This window comes from Pongo pygmaeus, chromosome 8 (assembly GCF_028885625.2).
Source record: "Pongo pygmaeus isolate AG05252 chromosome 8, NHGRI_mPonPyg2-v2.0_pri, whole genome shotgun sequence".
Lineage (NCBI taxonomy): Eukaryota > Metazoa > Chordata > Mammalia > Primates > Hominidae > Pongo > Pongo pygmaeus.
This window is the reverse complement of record NC_072381.2, coordinates 25181066-25198741: the sequence shown is the minus strand read 5'-3', so window position 1 is coordinate 25198741 and position 17676 is coordinate 25181066. Positions and strand designations below refer to the sequence as shown.

Below are 17676 nucleotides of genomic sequence, written 5' to 3'. Positions count from 1 at the left end.
AGCTTCTTCAATTTTAAGTATCTGGTTTAAACTAGAGCAGTAACTATATTACATCTCCATTAGCATATCAACATCTAAAGATTGGAAAGAGGAATGCAAGTAAGTTATGGCACAGTTGCAGAATTTATTTTCAAATTGTCTATTGTTGAACCAACTTTTGGTTTCAAATTCCTGCATATTACATGAGATAAAACTCCTCTGTAACACATTGGTAGATTGTATTTCTATAGAATATTGAATTTGAGAGTTATTTTATTAGGTAGGTATTCTGTTCTTTGGCAAATTAAAAAGCTTTACTGCATCTAGACGATTTTTTTTTCAAAAAAAATTTATAGGAACAGTATTCATTTGGCAAGCATTAATGGAGCGCCTATTATGTGTATAATATTGCACTAGTATATCTGTTCTTGGTGCTGTTAGAGTGATAGCACAGACTTCTTGGTTTTACTATGAAGAAGTGAGTAGAAGAAAGATTTATGATGAGAGGAAATAGAGGCACCCAAATGTGATGCCAAAAGAATCATTTCTGTTAGGTTAAAGCCAATTTACACTGGCAAGATTCTGACAACTGCCTGGCTTTTGATCTCCCATGCCTCAGAGTTTACAGTCTTTTTGGGGAACTGAAATATGAACACTAAAATTTATCATTGAAAACCATAATGAGAGATGAAGATACTAAATGAGAACTTAGAAGATGAATGTATGCGACCAAAATCGGATGAAAGTCACTTTTCTGCAGTTGAACTATTGGCTAAGACTTAAGTTATGAAAGTCTCAAAGTCAATGGGAAGTCATGATTCAGTTTTCAAAATTTGAGTTACTCATGATGCATAAGATGGTTTCCAAGATTTTCACCAAATCTATCACCCTTTTTTTTTTTCAATTAATTTTTTTTGAGATGGAGTTTCACTCTTTTTGCCCAGGCTGGAGTGCAATGGCGCCATCTTGGCTCACTGCAACCTCTGCCTCCTGGGTTCAAGCCATTCTCCTGCCTCAGCCTCCCGAGTAGCTGGGATTACAGGCCTCTGCTACCACAACTGGCTAATTTTATATTTTTAGTAGAGATGGGGTTTCACCATGGTGGCCAGGGTGGTCTTGAACTCCTGACCTCCAGTAATCCACTCACCTCTGCCTCCCAAAGTGCTGTGATTATAGGCGTGAGCCACCACACCTGGCCTATCACCCTTTATTGATGTCTGCAGTTATTGAATATCTCCAGTCATCCCCTCTTTCCATTTTGTTTAAAGCAATATTCCAGTTATGGTCTGAACAGTCCATGAAACCATTATCTCCTTTCCATAATTCTTGGCACAATATTTTCATCCATTCAGCCTAAGCTTCCATAAGCATTTTGACAGTCATGTCCAACTATTGGCTCACATTGAAATACCCTGTATGGATTTTGACTAAGGTTGGTCTCTCCCATCCTCTAATTATGTAGCTGATTCTTTTTTATCTCAACTCATTTTTCTATGGAGATAGTTTTGCATTTGAATCTTTCATACATTCTGTTAACCATTTTTCCCAGCTTTGTGTCATTTGCAAATTTAATAAATATGTCTTTTATATCTCTTATCTGTCATAGAACATAGTATATTAGTCTGTTCTCACACTGCTAATAAAGACATACTCGAGACTGGGTAATTTATATTTAAAAAGACGTTTAATTAACTCACAGTTTCACATGGCTGAGGAGGCCTTACAATCATGGCAGAAGGCAAAGGAGGATCAAAGTCACATCTTACATGGTGGCAGGCAAGAGAGTGTGTGCAGGGGAACTCCCCTTTATAAAACCATCAGATCTCATGAGACTTATTCACTGTCATGAAAGCAGCACAGGAAAGACCCACTCCCATGATTCAATTACCTATCACCAGATCCCTCCCACGACATGGGAATTATGGGATCTCATCAATTCAAGATGAGATTTGGGTGGGGATGCAGCCAAACCATATCATTCTACCCCAGCCCCTCCCAGATCTCATGTCTTCACATTTCAAAACCAATCATGCCTTCCCAACAGTCCCCCAAAGTCTTAACTCATTTCAGCATTAACTCAGAAGTCCACAGTTCAAAGTCTCATTTGAGACCAGGCAAGTCCCTTCTGCCTATGAGCCTGTAAAATCAAAAGCAAGTTAGGTACTTCCCAGATACAATGGGGGTCCAGGCATTGGATAAATATAACCATTCGAAATGGCAGAAATTGGCCAAAACAAAGGGGCTACAGGCCCCTTGCAAGTCCAGATTCTAATAGGGCAGTCATTAAACCTTAAAGTTCCAAAAGATCTCCTTTGACTCCATGTCTCACATCCCAGGTCACGCTGATGCAAGAGGTGGGGTCCTATGGTCTTGGGCAGCTCTGCTGCTGTGACCTTGCAGGGTACAGCCCCCATTCTGGCTGCTTTCATGGGCGGGCGTTGAGTGTCTGCAGCTTTTCTAGGTGCATGGTGCACGCTGTCAGTGGATTTACCATTCTGAGGTCTGGAGAACAGGGGCCCTCTTCTCACAGCTCCACTACGTGGTGCCCCAGTGGGAACTCTGTATGGGGGGCTCCCACCCCACATTTCCCTTCCACACTGCCCTAGCAGAGGTTCTCCATGAGGGCTCTGCCCCTGAAGCACATCTTTGCCTAGACATCCAGACATTTTGATACATCCTCTGAAATCTACGTGGAGGTTCCCAAACCTCAATTCTTGACGTCTGTGCACCCGTAGTCCCAACACCATGTGGAAGCCACCAAGGCTTGGGGCTTGCACCCTCTGAAGCAATGGCCTGAGATCTATGTTGGCCCCTTTTAGCCATGGCTGGGACTCAGGGCACCAAGTCCCAAGATTGCCCAAAGCAGCAAGGCCCTGGGCCCAGCGCATGAAACCATTTTTTCTCCTAGGTTTCTGGGCCTGTAATGGGAGGGGCTGCTGTGGAGACCTCTGACAGGCTCTGGAGACATTTTCCCCGTTGTTTTGGCTATTAACATTTGGCTTCTCCTTACACAAATTTCTGCAGCCGGCTTGAATTTCTCCTCAGAAAAATGGGTTTTTCTTTTCTATTGTATTATCAGGCTGCAAATTTTCTGAGCTTTTATGCTCTGCTTCCTTTTAAACATAAGTTCCAATTCCAAACCATATCCTTGTGAATACATAAAACAATGCTTTTAACACTACCCAAGTCACCTCTTGAATGTTTTGCCGCTTAGAAATTTCTTCCATCAGATGCCCTAAATCATCTCTCTCAAATTCGAAGTTCCACAAATCTTTAGGGCAGGGGCAAAATGCCACCAGTCTCTTTGCTAAAACATAGCAAGAGTCACTTTTATGCCAGTTCTCAACAAGTTCCTCACCTCCATCTGAGGCCACCTCAACCCAGACTTTATTGTCCTTATCGCTATCAGCATTCTGGTCAAACCCATTCAACAAGTCTCTAGGAAGTTCCAAACTTTCCCACATCTTTCTGTCCCCTTCTGAGCCTTCCAAACTGTTCCAGCCTCTGCCTGTTACCCAGTTCCAAAGTCGCTTTCACATTTTTGGGTATCTTTATAGCAGTATCCCACTCTACTGGTACCGATTTACTGTATTAGTCTGTTCTCATACTGCTGATAAGTACATACCCAAGACTAGGTAATTTATAAAGGAAAGAGGTTTGACTCACAGTTTCACATGGCTGGGGAGGCCTCACAATCATGGCAGAAGGTGAAGGAGGAACGAAGTCACGGCTTACATAGTGGCAAACAAGAGAGTGTGTGCAGGGGAATGCCTCTTTATAAAACCATCAGATCTTATGTGACTTATTCACTATCCCAAGAACAGCATGGGAAAGACCCACCCCCATGATTCACTTACCTCCCGCTGGGTCCCTCCCACAACATATGAGAATTATGGGAGCTACAATTCAAGATGAGACTTGGATGGGGACACAGCAAAACCATATCACACGGCAAGTACTTTACACTTTACTAGGCTACTAGACACCTCTCTCTAGGCTGATAGCAATACTTTTGAGTGTTCAGTCACCAAAGTGAACCTATTAACTCATATTTCTCTACCTTATCAACAAGGATTTAACAAGATTCTCTGCTGACATCAACATGCAAATTATGTCTAAAATATTTCCCTAATCTATTAATCACATAATCTTATTTTTTAATTGATTTTCATTTGTGGTGACCTGAAACTCCAAATGGCCTTATGTAATCATTGCTTCTCTATGAATGTAATAAAAATTCTCTCTACAACTCTTACAGAAATTGTCATCAGGCTCACCAGTGTAGAATTTCTGCATGCATACTTTTTGAAAATGAGAATATTTAATGCAGTGAACACCATTAGTTTTTGTTTAATTGGTTCTGTTTTTCATTGTGATTAATTGTAACACATAATCAGTGCTTCATTTTTGGAGCTTCCCATTCTTCTTGGACTACTTTCTGCTTTATTCAGTGTCAATACTGTTAACACTTACATGTTTTGAAGTCTTTATAACATCTCTTTGTTTAAAGTATGGTTATGTATCTGACTTTGCTGAGAAATCTGTTCCTTGACTATTAGGAACTCTTAGGTGACATGGTCATTTTCTCCTGATCCAGAGTTTCTTGTCTTACCCACTGTGCTAATTACAGCCAAGAATTTAATCAAGGAAAGCAGTAACCCTTTTAATTAACTTATATTCAAAGAAAGTCTAGACTATTCCGAAGTCTCTTTTTGTTTGGCATGATGACATTTTATGCTAAAATTCCCATTGCTGCAATACATGGTCTCTTAGTATTATGATTAGTATTAGAAGCTGTTTTAGTGTTTTAAGTGTTTAGTATTCGAATTTAAGTGTTAGAATGTATTTTTCATCTGGCTAGGCAGTCTCTACAGACCCACAATAATACTTCTCTTCATCTCTTACATTTTGTCCAACTGCCCTTCTCATGCTTATATATCTCATATATTTATATTTATTCATGTTATATATTATATATACATATATATAATATATCACAGACACACAAATGAAGATGTGTTATAATTAATAGAATTACCTGAAGAATGTAGAGGAATTGAAGGCCTGGGAAACTATGTGGTTGACAGGATAATTCAAAAGGCACCTTTTCCTTCAGGCACATGGATGAGGGGAGAGACAACCAGATACAGGATTTTTTTCAGCAAGGAACATTGCGGCTTCCATATGCATTTACTGGCTTAATGTTTATTTTGAGTTACTGCCTATAATTTAGAAACCTATACATGGCCGGGCGCAGTGGCTCACGCCTGTAATCCCAGCACTTTGGGAGGCCGAGGCAGGCGGATCACGAAGTCAGGAGATCGAGACCGTCCTGGCTAACATGGTGAAACCCCGTCTCTACTAAAAATACAAAAAATTAGCCGGGCGTAGTGGCGGTCGCCTGTAGTCCCAGCTACTCAGAGAGGATGAGGCAGGAGAATGGCATGAACCCGGGAGGCAGAGCTTGCAGTAAGTTGAGATGGCGCCTCTGCACTCCAGCCTGGGCGAAAGTGCGAGACTCCATCTCAATAAATAAATAAACAAATAAATAAATAAGAAACCTATACATAATATAACATGTGGTAAAAGGCATTAGCACACCTCTCTGGCATTTCATATATACATAAAAATGTTGAGAGAAGAAAATATGACAACAATATTCCTTAAAATCAGTTGCCAGGGAGATATGCAAGTGAGCTTTTGTGAATGTTAGACTCATTTTTTAGATTATTCAGTTACAGAGCAAGGTTTAATATCTTAAGCAATACTAACAATATATTGTATATGAGAATTCATTTTTACAGATCAGGGAAATATGTCAGTCTGTTATATTCACTATCTAGACATCATGACTCAAATTTTTACAGAATAAGACTGTGTCTACCAGGACACAGGTAAAATCAAGTAAAGGGTTAAACAGTTTCAATTTTTAAACATTTTATCAGGATGGATATCTAATAATCATAACCACAAGAATACTGTTAATAGCAATATGTTCAATGTATTAGAATTTAAAATGTGTCAGTTATTGCTCTTTTTCACAAGACTCCTATGGGATAAGTAGTAGTATCCCATTGTTACAGAAGAAAAATCTCAGGCCCAGAAGTTGAGGCAATGAGGAAAAACAAGGGCTGAGATTGAGACACAAATCTAATACCAAAGCTCATAACTTTAATTGGTTTGCACAGTTCTTTTAGCCTGAGTCAGTAAAACAAACAGTCCTTTTTGCTTCAGTAACATCTATAATTGTTTAGTTTTTGATAATTTATTATATATCAGATATTATTTGGTGTTTATACACAACCTTGTTCTAATGCAATGAGTTTTTTTTGATGAGGCTATCAAAGCAAATGGGAAATTATGATAGAAAAGTAAGGTAGAGCTACAAATGAGGACCTACATGAAATGTATGCTTTAAAATCATGCACGTTTGCTTAAAGTCTGAAACAAATTTGACTCTATTAGTTAAGCAGCCAGCCCACGAAAGAAGAAAGATCTTTCCCATGCTTCTTTAAAAATCAATTACACTCTAAGTCATATTGTCCAAAGACAAAAGCAAAGCAGTAGTCACAGAGGAGCACAAATGTTCTCGGTGTGCTGCCACAAATACACTTCCTCCAGGATTCACGGAGTGAGGAGACCACGTGTGTAATATGATAAAGATTTCAGCCGCACTTTTACATTAAATCTACTGAGTTTCATAAGTCTACTGTTGCCCTCATTATAGACCAGTGTTCCAGTACGATAACATAACTAAACAAAAGCAGTTTTGGAGACAGCAATGTGTTGTGCTCTGGGTGTGCAGCTATCTGACTGCATAGTTTAATTCAAGGATAGGTTTTCCTGCTATCTAGATCAGCACAGTCTAATAGAAATGTAATGAGAGTCATGTATGTAATTTAAACTTTTCTAATCACTTTTAAAAAGTAGAAATAACGAAAAATTTACTTTATGTAGTTTATTTAATGCAATTTATCTAAAATACTATGATTTCAGCATGTGGCACCAGCCACATCTCAAGTGCTCAATATCCACATGTGGCTGTATTACACAGCACAGATGTAGATGAATACATTAACTACATACTCTTTTGACATTCCAAATATTATTTCACTCAACAGCTTGTGAGAGGTACTGAGCAGCACTAAGATCATCATTATACTCAATGACATATGCCTGTGTTGTCAAGTAAGTGCAGAGCAGAGCTATGACAGACAACCAGGCTGGGGGAAGAATTGGCATCCATTTTTGAAAATTTAGTTACTTGATATAGAGATGAGCCTGAATTGAACACTGTCATTTCAAGTCTGTAGGTGGACTTAAGGGATATCTGTGTACATGTAAAAATTCTCCTCAAGAAATAATTTGGATAGCTTTCTAACACAGCCTAGGCTCCAGAGTTCAGAGTTCCACACAATAGTGTAATGCTGCAGTAATACTGGGAAAAATTGAAAAAGAAAAGTTGTTAATCCCTGATGCCTATTTTGCCCATTAGAGGAAAAAAAATCTCAATTAAGCACTTTCAAACTATCCCAACTTTTTGAGCAATATCATTTCCTTGTGTGCCCTTTAAAATAAATGGTTTTTAAAATGTAAATTTACTGTCTTAATGATGGGACTTACTACATGGTGATTAGTAAAATCTTAACTGTATGGTAAAATACAGTTTTGGTATGTTTTCTGAAGATGACAATTTTAGTTTGAAAATAACTTATCTTTAGCCCACATCTCATAATTCTAATAATAAATAGAAAATAGAGCCAATTATCCATTACACTGCCTGACTTCAAACTATACTACAGGGCTGCAGTAACCAAAGCAGCATGGTACTGGTACAAGAACAGACACAGAGATCAATAGAACAGAATAGAGAACCCAGAAATAAGACTGCCCACTTACAAGTATCTGATCCTTGACAAACCTGACAAAAACAAGTAATGGGAAGGATTCCATATTCAATAAATGGTTCTGGGAGAACTGGCTAGCCATATGCAGAAGAATGAAACTGGACCCATTCCTCTCACCATATACAAAAATTAACTCAAGATGGATTAAAGACTTAAACGTAAAACCCAAAACTATAAAAATCCTGGAATACAACCTAGGCAATACCATTCAGGACATAGGCACAGGCAAAGATTTAATGATGAAGATGCCAAAAGCAGTGGCAACAAAAGCAAAAATTGACATATGGGATCTAATTAAACTAAAGAGCTTCTGCACAGGAAAAGAAACCATCAACAGAGTAAACAACCTACAGAATGGGAGAAAATTTTTGCAAACTATGCGTCTGACAAAGGTCTAATATCCAGCATCTATAAGAAACTTAAAGTTACAAGAACAAAACAAATAATGCTATTAAAAAGTGGGCAAATGAAATGAACAGACACTTCTCAAAAGAAGACATACATGTGACCAACAGTCATATGAAAAAAAGCTTAACATCACTGATCATTATAGAAATGCAAATCAAAACTACAATGAGATACCATCTCACACCAATCAGAATGGCCATTATTCAAAAGATACTGGTGAGGTTGTGGAGAAAAAGGAACACTTACTCACTGCTGATGGGAGTGTAAATTAGTTCAACCATTGTGGAAGACAGTGTGGCAATTCCTCAAAGACCTAAAGATGGGAATACTATTCAACCCAGCAATCCCATAACTGGATATATACCCAAAGGAATAGAAATTGTTGTATTATAAAGACACATGCATGCCCATGTTCATTGCAGCACTATTCACAGTAGCAAAGACATGGAATCAACCCGAATGCCCCTCAGTGATAGACTAGATAAAGAAAAGGTGATACATATACACCATGGGATGCTATTCAGCCATAAAACAAGAAGGAGATTGTATCCTTTGCAGGGACATGGATGTGTACATGTAAAAATTATCCAGTAAATAATTTGGATAACTTTCTAACACAGCCTAGGCTCCAGAGTTCAGAGTCCCACACAATAGTGTAGTGCTGCAGTAATACTGGCTGGAGGCCATTATTCTTAGCAAACTAACACAGGAACATAAAACCAAATACTGCTGAATTCTCACTTAAAGTGAGAACTAAATGGTGATAACACATGAACACATGGAGGGGAACAACATACCCTGGGGCCTATCGGAGGCTGCGGGTGGAAGGAGGGAGAGGATCAGGAAAAACAAGTAGTGAGTACTAGGTTTAATACCTGGGTGATGAAATAATCTGTACAACAAACCCCCGTAATGCATGTTTACCTATATAACAAATCCGCACATGTATCCCTGAACTTAAAAGAAAATAGAGCCAATTATCTAATAAAGTCACCACTAGATCTTTGTAATAAAACCATACCATTTAGAAAATGGAATAAAATGCACCTATTTAACAGAAAGAATAAGCTTTATGTGTATTAAGATATCACACTATATTAAATTTTAAAAATCTAGTTGCAATTCATACAGAAATAGAAACACAGGCTTGGCGCAGTGGCTCACATCTGTTATCCCAGCACTTTGGGAGGCCAAGGCAGGTGGATCACTTGAGGCCAGGAGTTCCAGACCAGCCTGGCCAATGTGGTAAAACCCTATCTCTCCTAAAAATACAAAAATTAGCCAGGCATGGTGGTGCGTGCCTGTAGTCCCAGCTACTCAGGAGGCTGAGGCACGAGAATCATTTGAACCCAGGAGGCAGAGGTTACAGTGAGCTAAGATCACACCACTGCACTCCAGCCTGGGCAACAGAATGGGCAAAAAAAAAAAAAAAAGAAAGAAAGAAAGAAACACTGACATTGAATTTATTCTGGAAAATTTATTGGAGAGATGGAGGAGACATAGATTTTAATTTACTTATTAATGTTATTTTTGTAATTTGGAAAATATCATTTATATAAAATAGAGTATCTTATTTTCTATAATAGATGGACAGGCTTTCAGTTCATATACCTACACAAAAATATATTGAATCATGGGTTTACAAATTTAAAAGAGGTGGAACTAAAGACACCTTTTTTTTTTTACACCAAATGAAATTATCTTATTAATCACAAGACCATATCTGCCAGCCCCAACTTCTGTGGGCATTTTAAGGCACAGATTTGGCTTGAACATTATTTCTTGAAACTATCTAATGAGCTCATTCAGTTTGGACTATAATTGATTCCCAGCCTTTAAGTTCAGGATTGAGGCAAGGCTCCTAAAAGGAAAAAAACAATAATGTTTCTCCAAACCAATTTATCTACATAAGGAAGAAGATAATACAAGTTGTTACAAGCAGTATATCTGAACTTCTGCTTTCAACCAAAGATGGGATTTATCTTCTTGACTTAAACAACTAGAACACCAGAAAAAAATATATGAAACAACAGTTATCAGACACTGAACAATAGACAACATAGAGTGGTCATCTATAAAAGAAGAGAAATAAATGAGGCAAGCCCTACTACTGCCCCAGCATACTCTCTGGAGAGAATTTCCAGGCCAAGATCCAGAAGGAAAAATTAAAACAAAGCCTAGGAGTCTCCCTGAGTTAAGGAGACAGAATTCAGAGTTTGCGAAGGCCAAAGCTGCTAGAATTCACAGCACAGAGTACCAGAGAGGAGAGCTGCACAGAGAGAGGACTGTGGAAATATGAACAAGGATTTCCCTAAAGTCTTTGGTTGATAGCACATGTATGTAATGAAACAACCAAGGCCAAGGAAATAACCAACAGAAAGCAGTAGTGCCAGGTAAAGTTCATGTTCCCACCAGCCCAGGTGGAGACACCTCCTAATACACAGGGCATTGAGTAGTGCAGTCAGAAGTATATTGCCCAGTAGTGGGGCCAAATTAGAAATAGACTAAAAGCACTTGTGGAATTACCCTAACACTTAAAGCAAGCCTTAAAATGATCACACTGTTTCCAACTATCATAACTGAATCCCAGAAAAAAGCTAAGGAAGAAATTTGAGGAACACCAGAAAGAGAAAAAGAAGAGAAAAATTCCGCAACAAACAATGTAAAATTCACAATGTTTGGCATCCAATCAAAAATTACCAGGCATGCAAAGAAGCAGGAAAATATAATGCATAACCAAGAGAAAACATAGTAAAGACACACACAGAAATGACACAGATTAGAGAATCAGTAGACAAGACCTTAAAACAGTTATTTTAAATATTCATCATGTGTTCAAAAGGTAGAAGAAAGCATGAACCAAGATGGGGAAAGAAATGGAAGGAGAGATCCAAATCTATCTTCTAACCATAAAGAATACCATGTACAAAATGTAGCTATATGTAATAGATTGGATTAACAGCAGCTAAGACACTGAAAAAGAAAATTTAGATGAATTTGAAGACAGTAATAGAACAATGCAAAATGAAATACAGAGAAAAAATAGACTGAAAAGGAAAGCGGAGAATCAATGAGGCTTGAACAATATCAAGCAGTCAAAGAATCATGGAAGAGGAGAAAACGGATGAGGAAACAGAAGAAATATTTGAATAAAGGTAAAAAAATTGTCAAATTTGATGAAATCTCAAAATCCAAAAATCCAAGAATCACAGTTAACCCCACGTAGAAAAAAAAATACCAAGAGACATTACCATCAAATTTATTAAAACTATTAATACAGAGAAAAAAAAGTTTAAAACAGCCAGAGGAAAAAAAGAAAAATTATATAGAAGAAGAAGAAAAAAGGACAGTAAATTTATCTTTAGAAACAATGGAAGCCAGAAGTTTAAAAAGGTCCTTTATGGAGAAGGAATTGTACCAGTTAGAAATTTGGACTTATACAGCAGAATGAAGAACACTGGAAATGGCAAATATATGGGTAAATATTCAAGATTTTTTCAAATGTATTTAAAATACAATTATACAAAGGGAACATAATCACAATCATTTATGGATTTTATACCACACAGAAAAGTAAAATATATTACAACACTAAGACAAGGGTGGGGTTGGATGCAAGTATTCTTTTGAAAGGTTCTCATACCATATGTAAAATGCTATAATATTGCTTGAAAGTAGGCTCTGATAAGTTAAACCTATATATTGTAAAGCTACAGTTTCCACAAAACCAAACCAAACAAAACAAAATGAAAAGCAAGATAGAATGAGCAAGGGGATATGTAAAAAAACAGCAAGCTGGAAAATGTAAGCAGAAACAAATTTTTATAGTCACATTAAAATGAAAGGTATAAACATACCAAACAAAAGTGATTGATGGCTGGATAAAATTTCTATGCAGTCTATAGGAAAACTCCAACAAGTAGAAAGTCCAAGAATGGAAAAACATATACTATTACAAATCAAAGGGATGCTTGAGTTGCTACCATAATGTCAGACAGAGTAGATTCTAGAGCACAGAATTTTGAAAGGAATAGAGTGTTATTTTATAGTGATGAAGTGATCTGTTTTTCAAGAAGATATAACAATCCTAAATGCTATGCACCTACAAACAGAGCTTCAAAATACATAAAGCAAAAACTATTTTAATTGAAAGAAGAAATAGCCAAATCCACAATTAGAGTCAGAGACCTTAACATCTCTCTTTCAATGATTAGTAGAATAGACAAAATCAGGAAGGATACAGAACATTTGAAGATACTTTCAGTTTGACCTAGTTGTCATTTATGGAACACTCCAGCCAACAGTGGCACAATATACTTTCTTTTCAAGTGTATACTGAACATTTACTAAAATAGAACACACTTTGTGCCATAAAACAAATGTCAGAAAATTCAAAGGAATTGAAATCATATAAAGTATATTCTCTAACCACAATAGAAATATATCTGAAATCAATTAGATATCTGGAAAATCCCAAATCTATGAAAACTAAGCATGTCTAAACAAACTTCCAAATCAAAGAAGACATCAAAAGTATTAAAGTTCAAAATAAAAAACCTAAACTTGTATCTTAAGTAAAAAAAGAAAAACAAATTAAAACCAAAGTAAGAAGAAATAATAAAGATAAGCGCAGATATCATTGAAATGGAAAACATGAACACTGGAGAAAATCAATGAAATTCTGATTCTATAAGAAGATTCATAAAATTAATAGACCCCTAGCCAGATTGATCAGCAGAGAGAGAAAGAGAAAGACAGAGAACACAAATTACTAACATCAAGTATGAGAGGGGTGACATCACTATCGATGCTAAAGATGTTCAAAGGATAATAAGGAAATACTATGAACACTTTTGCCCTAGCACCTCTTTCTTAGGGCAGAGCTTCCATCTAGTTTATCTAAGTCTGATGGACAGGGTTCAGGTAAGTATGTTTTATGATTGTGCTTTTCCATACGAATATAGACTTAAATAAATTAAAAATGTAAGATTTAAACTTTAAGTAAACTTTAGGTAATTTTTACTAGAAATATAAATGCTACAACTTTTTAAATTTAATTTTAGGTACATATCCATTTTTAAGGCAACTGTAAAAGATGACATGCAAAAAGCTAAAACTGCAACGAAAACTATGGGACCAGCAAAAGTTGAAGTACCTTCTCCAAAGGATTTCCTAAAGAAACATTCAAAGGAAAAAACTCTACCACCCAGTAGGTTTTATCAGGCTTTCTTTTTAATATTAAAAGCGTTAGCAGGTGATTTAACTATTATTTTATTGTTGATGAATATTAAACGTGCACAGGTGATAGATAGCAGCTTTACCTCATATTAAACAGAATTTGACTAGGAGAAAGTGGAAGTAGAGAACTGGGTAGAAAAATAGAATGGAGAGTGACAAATTGCCCCCAAAATAGACTTTTGATTGGGTTTGGACTATCCAATGAAGCCCACATGCATCACCGTCTTAGTCCCTAGCTGTGGGGCTTCAATTATAAACAACAATTATAGGAAGAGTCAAGATCCCATTATAAGAAGAGTCAAGACCCCAGAGACAGTATCTGACTAATGGGCAAGATTGCCCAGCATCTAAACCCTGTCTGGCCTTTTCTCCAAGAGATGAAAATTACAGCCATTACTACCAGTTGTTGAAGCAACTACTGGGCTCATTTTGAGTATGGGCTTTTACTCTCCCAGACCTTTAAAACCAACTGGACTGTAATGAGTTAGATGTAATGGAGGAGGCTTCATGAATAAGTGGTAGAACCAGCTTAGGGCCCCATGCTTATTTTAATGCTGTGCTCTTGCTGTACTAAAATTTTTAATTTTTGATCAAGTAGCCTTGTGTTTTTATTTTTTACTGGGCCTCAAAAATTATATAGTTGATCCCAGTTATGGAGTCTTTTGAATGATTTCAGGAAAGAAAGCTATCAGGGAAAGGGAGAGTAGATGAAAAGTGATCTGTGACAGGTATGTATGGAAGCAATTTCTTCATAGCCCAAGTATGTCTTCCCAGATGTCTTAGGGCAATAAAGAAAAGAGAGCACCTGGGCAACAAAGCAAGACCCCGTCTGTACAAAAAAATTAAAATAAAAAAATTAGCTACGTGTGGTGGCATGCACCTGTAGTCTTCGCTACTCTGGAGGCTGATGTGGAAGGATCGCTTGAGCCCAAGAGTTCGAAACTGCAGTGAGCTATGATCAAGCCACAGCCTTCCAGCCTGGACAACAAAGTGAGACCCCATCTCAAAAAAAAGAAAGAAAGAAAGAGAGAAAGAGAGAGAGAGAGAGGAAGGAAGGGAGGGAGAGAGGGAAGGGAGGGGAGGGGAGGAGAGGAAGGGAGGGGAGGGGAGAGGAGAAGAGAAGAGAAGAAAAGAAAAAAAAGAAACTAGTCTGTCTCTTCAAAATGTTGGCTTTTTATGTCTGCTGGCATCGAGGAAATAATGCAACATCTCAAGCCCGGCTAGCAATGTACATTTTAACAAAAGTGAAACTACTTCTCTTTATGGCAGTAGTTAATGTCCCCAAATCCTCTCTCAACTCATATCTCATGAAAAAGGGTGAGGGCACTATCAGGCAAGATGGCAAGATGGAAGAAGCAAGTGTGAAAATACAACATTCATGCTTAATTTGTGACTTCAGAAGTCTCTTTTGTATCTTCCTCTAGTCTTGGCCTGTTGTGACCCAGCATTCTATGACCAACAATACCATTTGAGAATATAGGAAAATCTTAAAATGGAATTTGATGCTTTCAATGCCTTAGGACCACTGGTATCCCTTGGGTCCTCATATAGCCTCTCTAGGGTTAAACATATGATATAACACAAATATATATATATATATATGTAAATCCTTTGTGTCAAATAAGAAAAAAAGGAAGAAGCCTATCATTTTATAAACATTGTAAGACAAAAGCAAACCCAAAATTTCGTTGGCCTTTAGAATAATTCATCAATTCAGGGTATTAGAGCTGGGCACAGTGGCTCATGACTGCAATCCCAGCACTTTGGGAGGCCAAGACAGGAGAACTGCTTTAGCCCAGGAGTACGAGACCAGCCTGAGCAACAAAGTGAGACCCTATCTCTATAAAAAATTTTTTAAAATTAGCTAGGTGTGCTGATGCACATCTGTGGTCCCAGCTATATGGGAGGCTGAGGTGGGAGGATCACCTGAGCCCAGGAAGTTGGGGCTGCAGTGAGCTATGATTGCACCACTGCACTCCAGCCTGGGTGGTAGAGGGAGACCCTGTCTCAAAAAAGGAGAGAAAAAAAAAAGGAATGCAGGGTTTTGCAAGAGCTTTAAAAACTCAGTCCAATGAGAGTTCTGGAGGACAGTTCTGGAGAACTAGAAGTCCAACATCAAGATGTCAGAGGATTAGTTGATTTTTGCTTTTCTTTTTTAGGGGTATTTTTGTTTGTTTTTATTTTTAGAGATATGGTCTATGTTGCACAGGCTGGAGTGTGTGGTGGCTATTCACAGGCATGATGAAAGCACACTGCAGCCTCACACTCCTGGCTTCAAGCAATCCTCCTGCCTCAGCCTTCCAAGTAGCTGGGACTGCAGGCATGCAACACCACACCCAGCAGGGCTGGTTTCTTCTAAAGCATCTCTCATTGGCTTGTAGATGGTTATCTTTTCTCTGTATCTTTACATGTTCTTCCTTATATGTACGTCTGTGTTCAGATTTCCTCTTCTAAGGACACCAGTCATATTGGATCAGCGCCTTCTCTAATGACCTCATCTTGACTTAATTACCTCTTTAAAGACCTTTCTACAAATACAGTTACATTCTGAGATACTGGGGGTTAGGGCTTCAACATATGAATTCTAGGAGGACATAACTCAGCTCCTAACAAGAGGCTAATCCAGTTCATAGACTTTTAACAATAAGTATTGGCTTTGCTGATAATAAAAGTTATATAAACTATTAAAAAAGGTCAAATGATGCAGAAATGAATAAAGTCAGTCCTTAGTAATTGTGATGGGGTTAAAATTGGAAAAGGCATTTTCAAGATAGTTGTTGCTTTCCGTTCTTAAAAATAAATTATTTCACATTTTTGCATTGTGGCAAACCATTTGGCTATATTAAATTAGATCAATGGGAATGATCAAACTGAAGAGGCTGTGTAAAAATGGCCAATAAGCAAGAAATACTTCTCCCTTGTATTTATATACTGTTCATATATATACACACACACACACACACACACATATATGATCTTTTTTGAGACAGAGTCTCACTCTGTCACCCAGGCTGGAGTACAATGGTATGATCTCGGTTCACTGCAACCTCCGCCTCCCAGGCTGAAACAATCCTCCCACTTCAGCCTCCTGAGTAGCTGGGACTAAGGGTGCACACTATCATGCTTGGCTAACTTTGCATTTTTTGCAGAGATGGGGTTTCACCGTGTTGCCGAGACTGGTCTCGAACTCCTGAGCTCAAGCGATCTGCCCACATCACCGTGGGCCACCGTGCCCGGCCTCCTCAACATATTAATTGATTATGTTGCCCTTAATTTATTTCCATTTTAATTACTGACATTTTTTCTTTTTTAAAAATTATTTTATTGAGGCATGATTGACAGGTAAAAAGCTGTGCATATTTAATGTCTACAAGTCAATGAGTTTGGGGATAAGCATAAACTTCTATCTTAAATATTTAAATATATTATGACTGAAACTTCAATATACAAGTGGTGAAATATCTGGATATTATAAATAGCACTGAGTATCAGTGTTTGTAGTTTAATATTAACAAAGAAATGTTATATTTAACAGAAAAAAAGTTTGATCGGAACGTGCCCAAAAAGCCTGCTGTGCCATTGAAGACTGATCATCCTGTCATGGGAATACAGAGTGGAAAAAATTTTATAAATACAAATGCAGCCGATGTCATCATGGGAGTGACTAAAAAGCCTAAACCAATTTATGTTGATAAAAGAACTGGAGACAAGCATGATCTTGAGCCTTCAGGACTAGTTCCAAAGTACATCAATAAAAAGGTAGCCTTGTGGTATATTAATAAGAGGGCTGAAATTCAAATAATTTAAATATGGTGTTCATGATGATCGTCTGTGTTATCATTATTAGTGCTCTCATTGGACACATTGTCTACTTTGCTGATTCTCATTCTTCTGCAATCTGTGTTTGGTCCGAATCTAATGTGATGAAGTTACAAAGAACTCATAGTAAACAATTCCATATAGTTCAGTAGACGAAAGTTATTGTTTTCCTTAACTTTGATTATTAACATATTTAACAATTTTAATAAACATTCTCTGAAAGATATTTTTGGTTAGTTGGAAATGTCACTAAAAGCAGTCATTACTGTAAATCTAGAAGGAATAAGCTGTCAGATGGTCTTAAGATTTAGTCATTAATTGCAGT

The 17676-nt window shown here is 37.5% G+C and overlaps 1 protein-coding gene across 5 annotated transcripts in view; it reads left to right on the top strand.

Annotated features, from left to right (window-relative positions):
* The window catches only part of ENKUR (enkurin, TRPC channel interacting protein), an 80289-nt gene that overhangs the window by 49472 nt on the left and 13141 nt on the right, over positions 1 to 17676 (top strand). For 4 of the 5 annotated variants that reach the window (XR_008504904.2, XM_063669680.1, XM_063669678.1 and 1 more), the window contains 2 exons: positions 13358 to 13503; positions 17068 to 17291. Coding sequence is in view for 4 of the 5 variants with exons in the window: in XM_063669680.1 (XP_063525750.1) it covers positions 13358 to 13503; positions 17068 to 17291 (370 nt within the window). In the remaining variant the exon portion in view is untranslated. The remainder of the gene's footprint in view (positions 1 to 13357; positions 13504 to 17067; positions 17292 to 17676) is intronic. The other variant, XM_063669679.1, reaches the window with a different exon arrangement.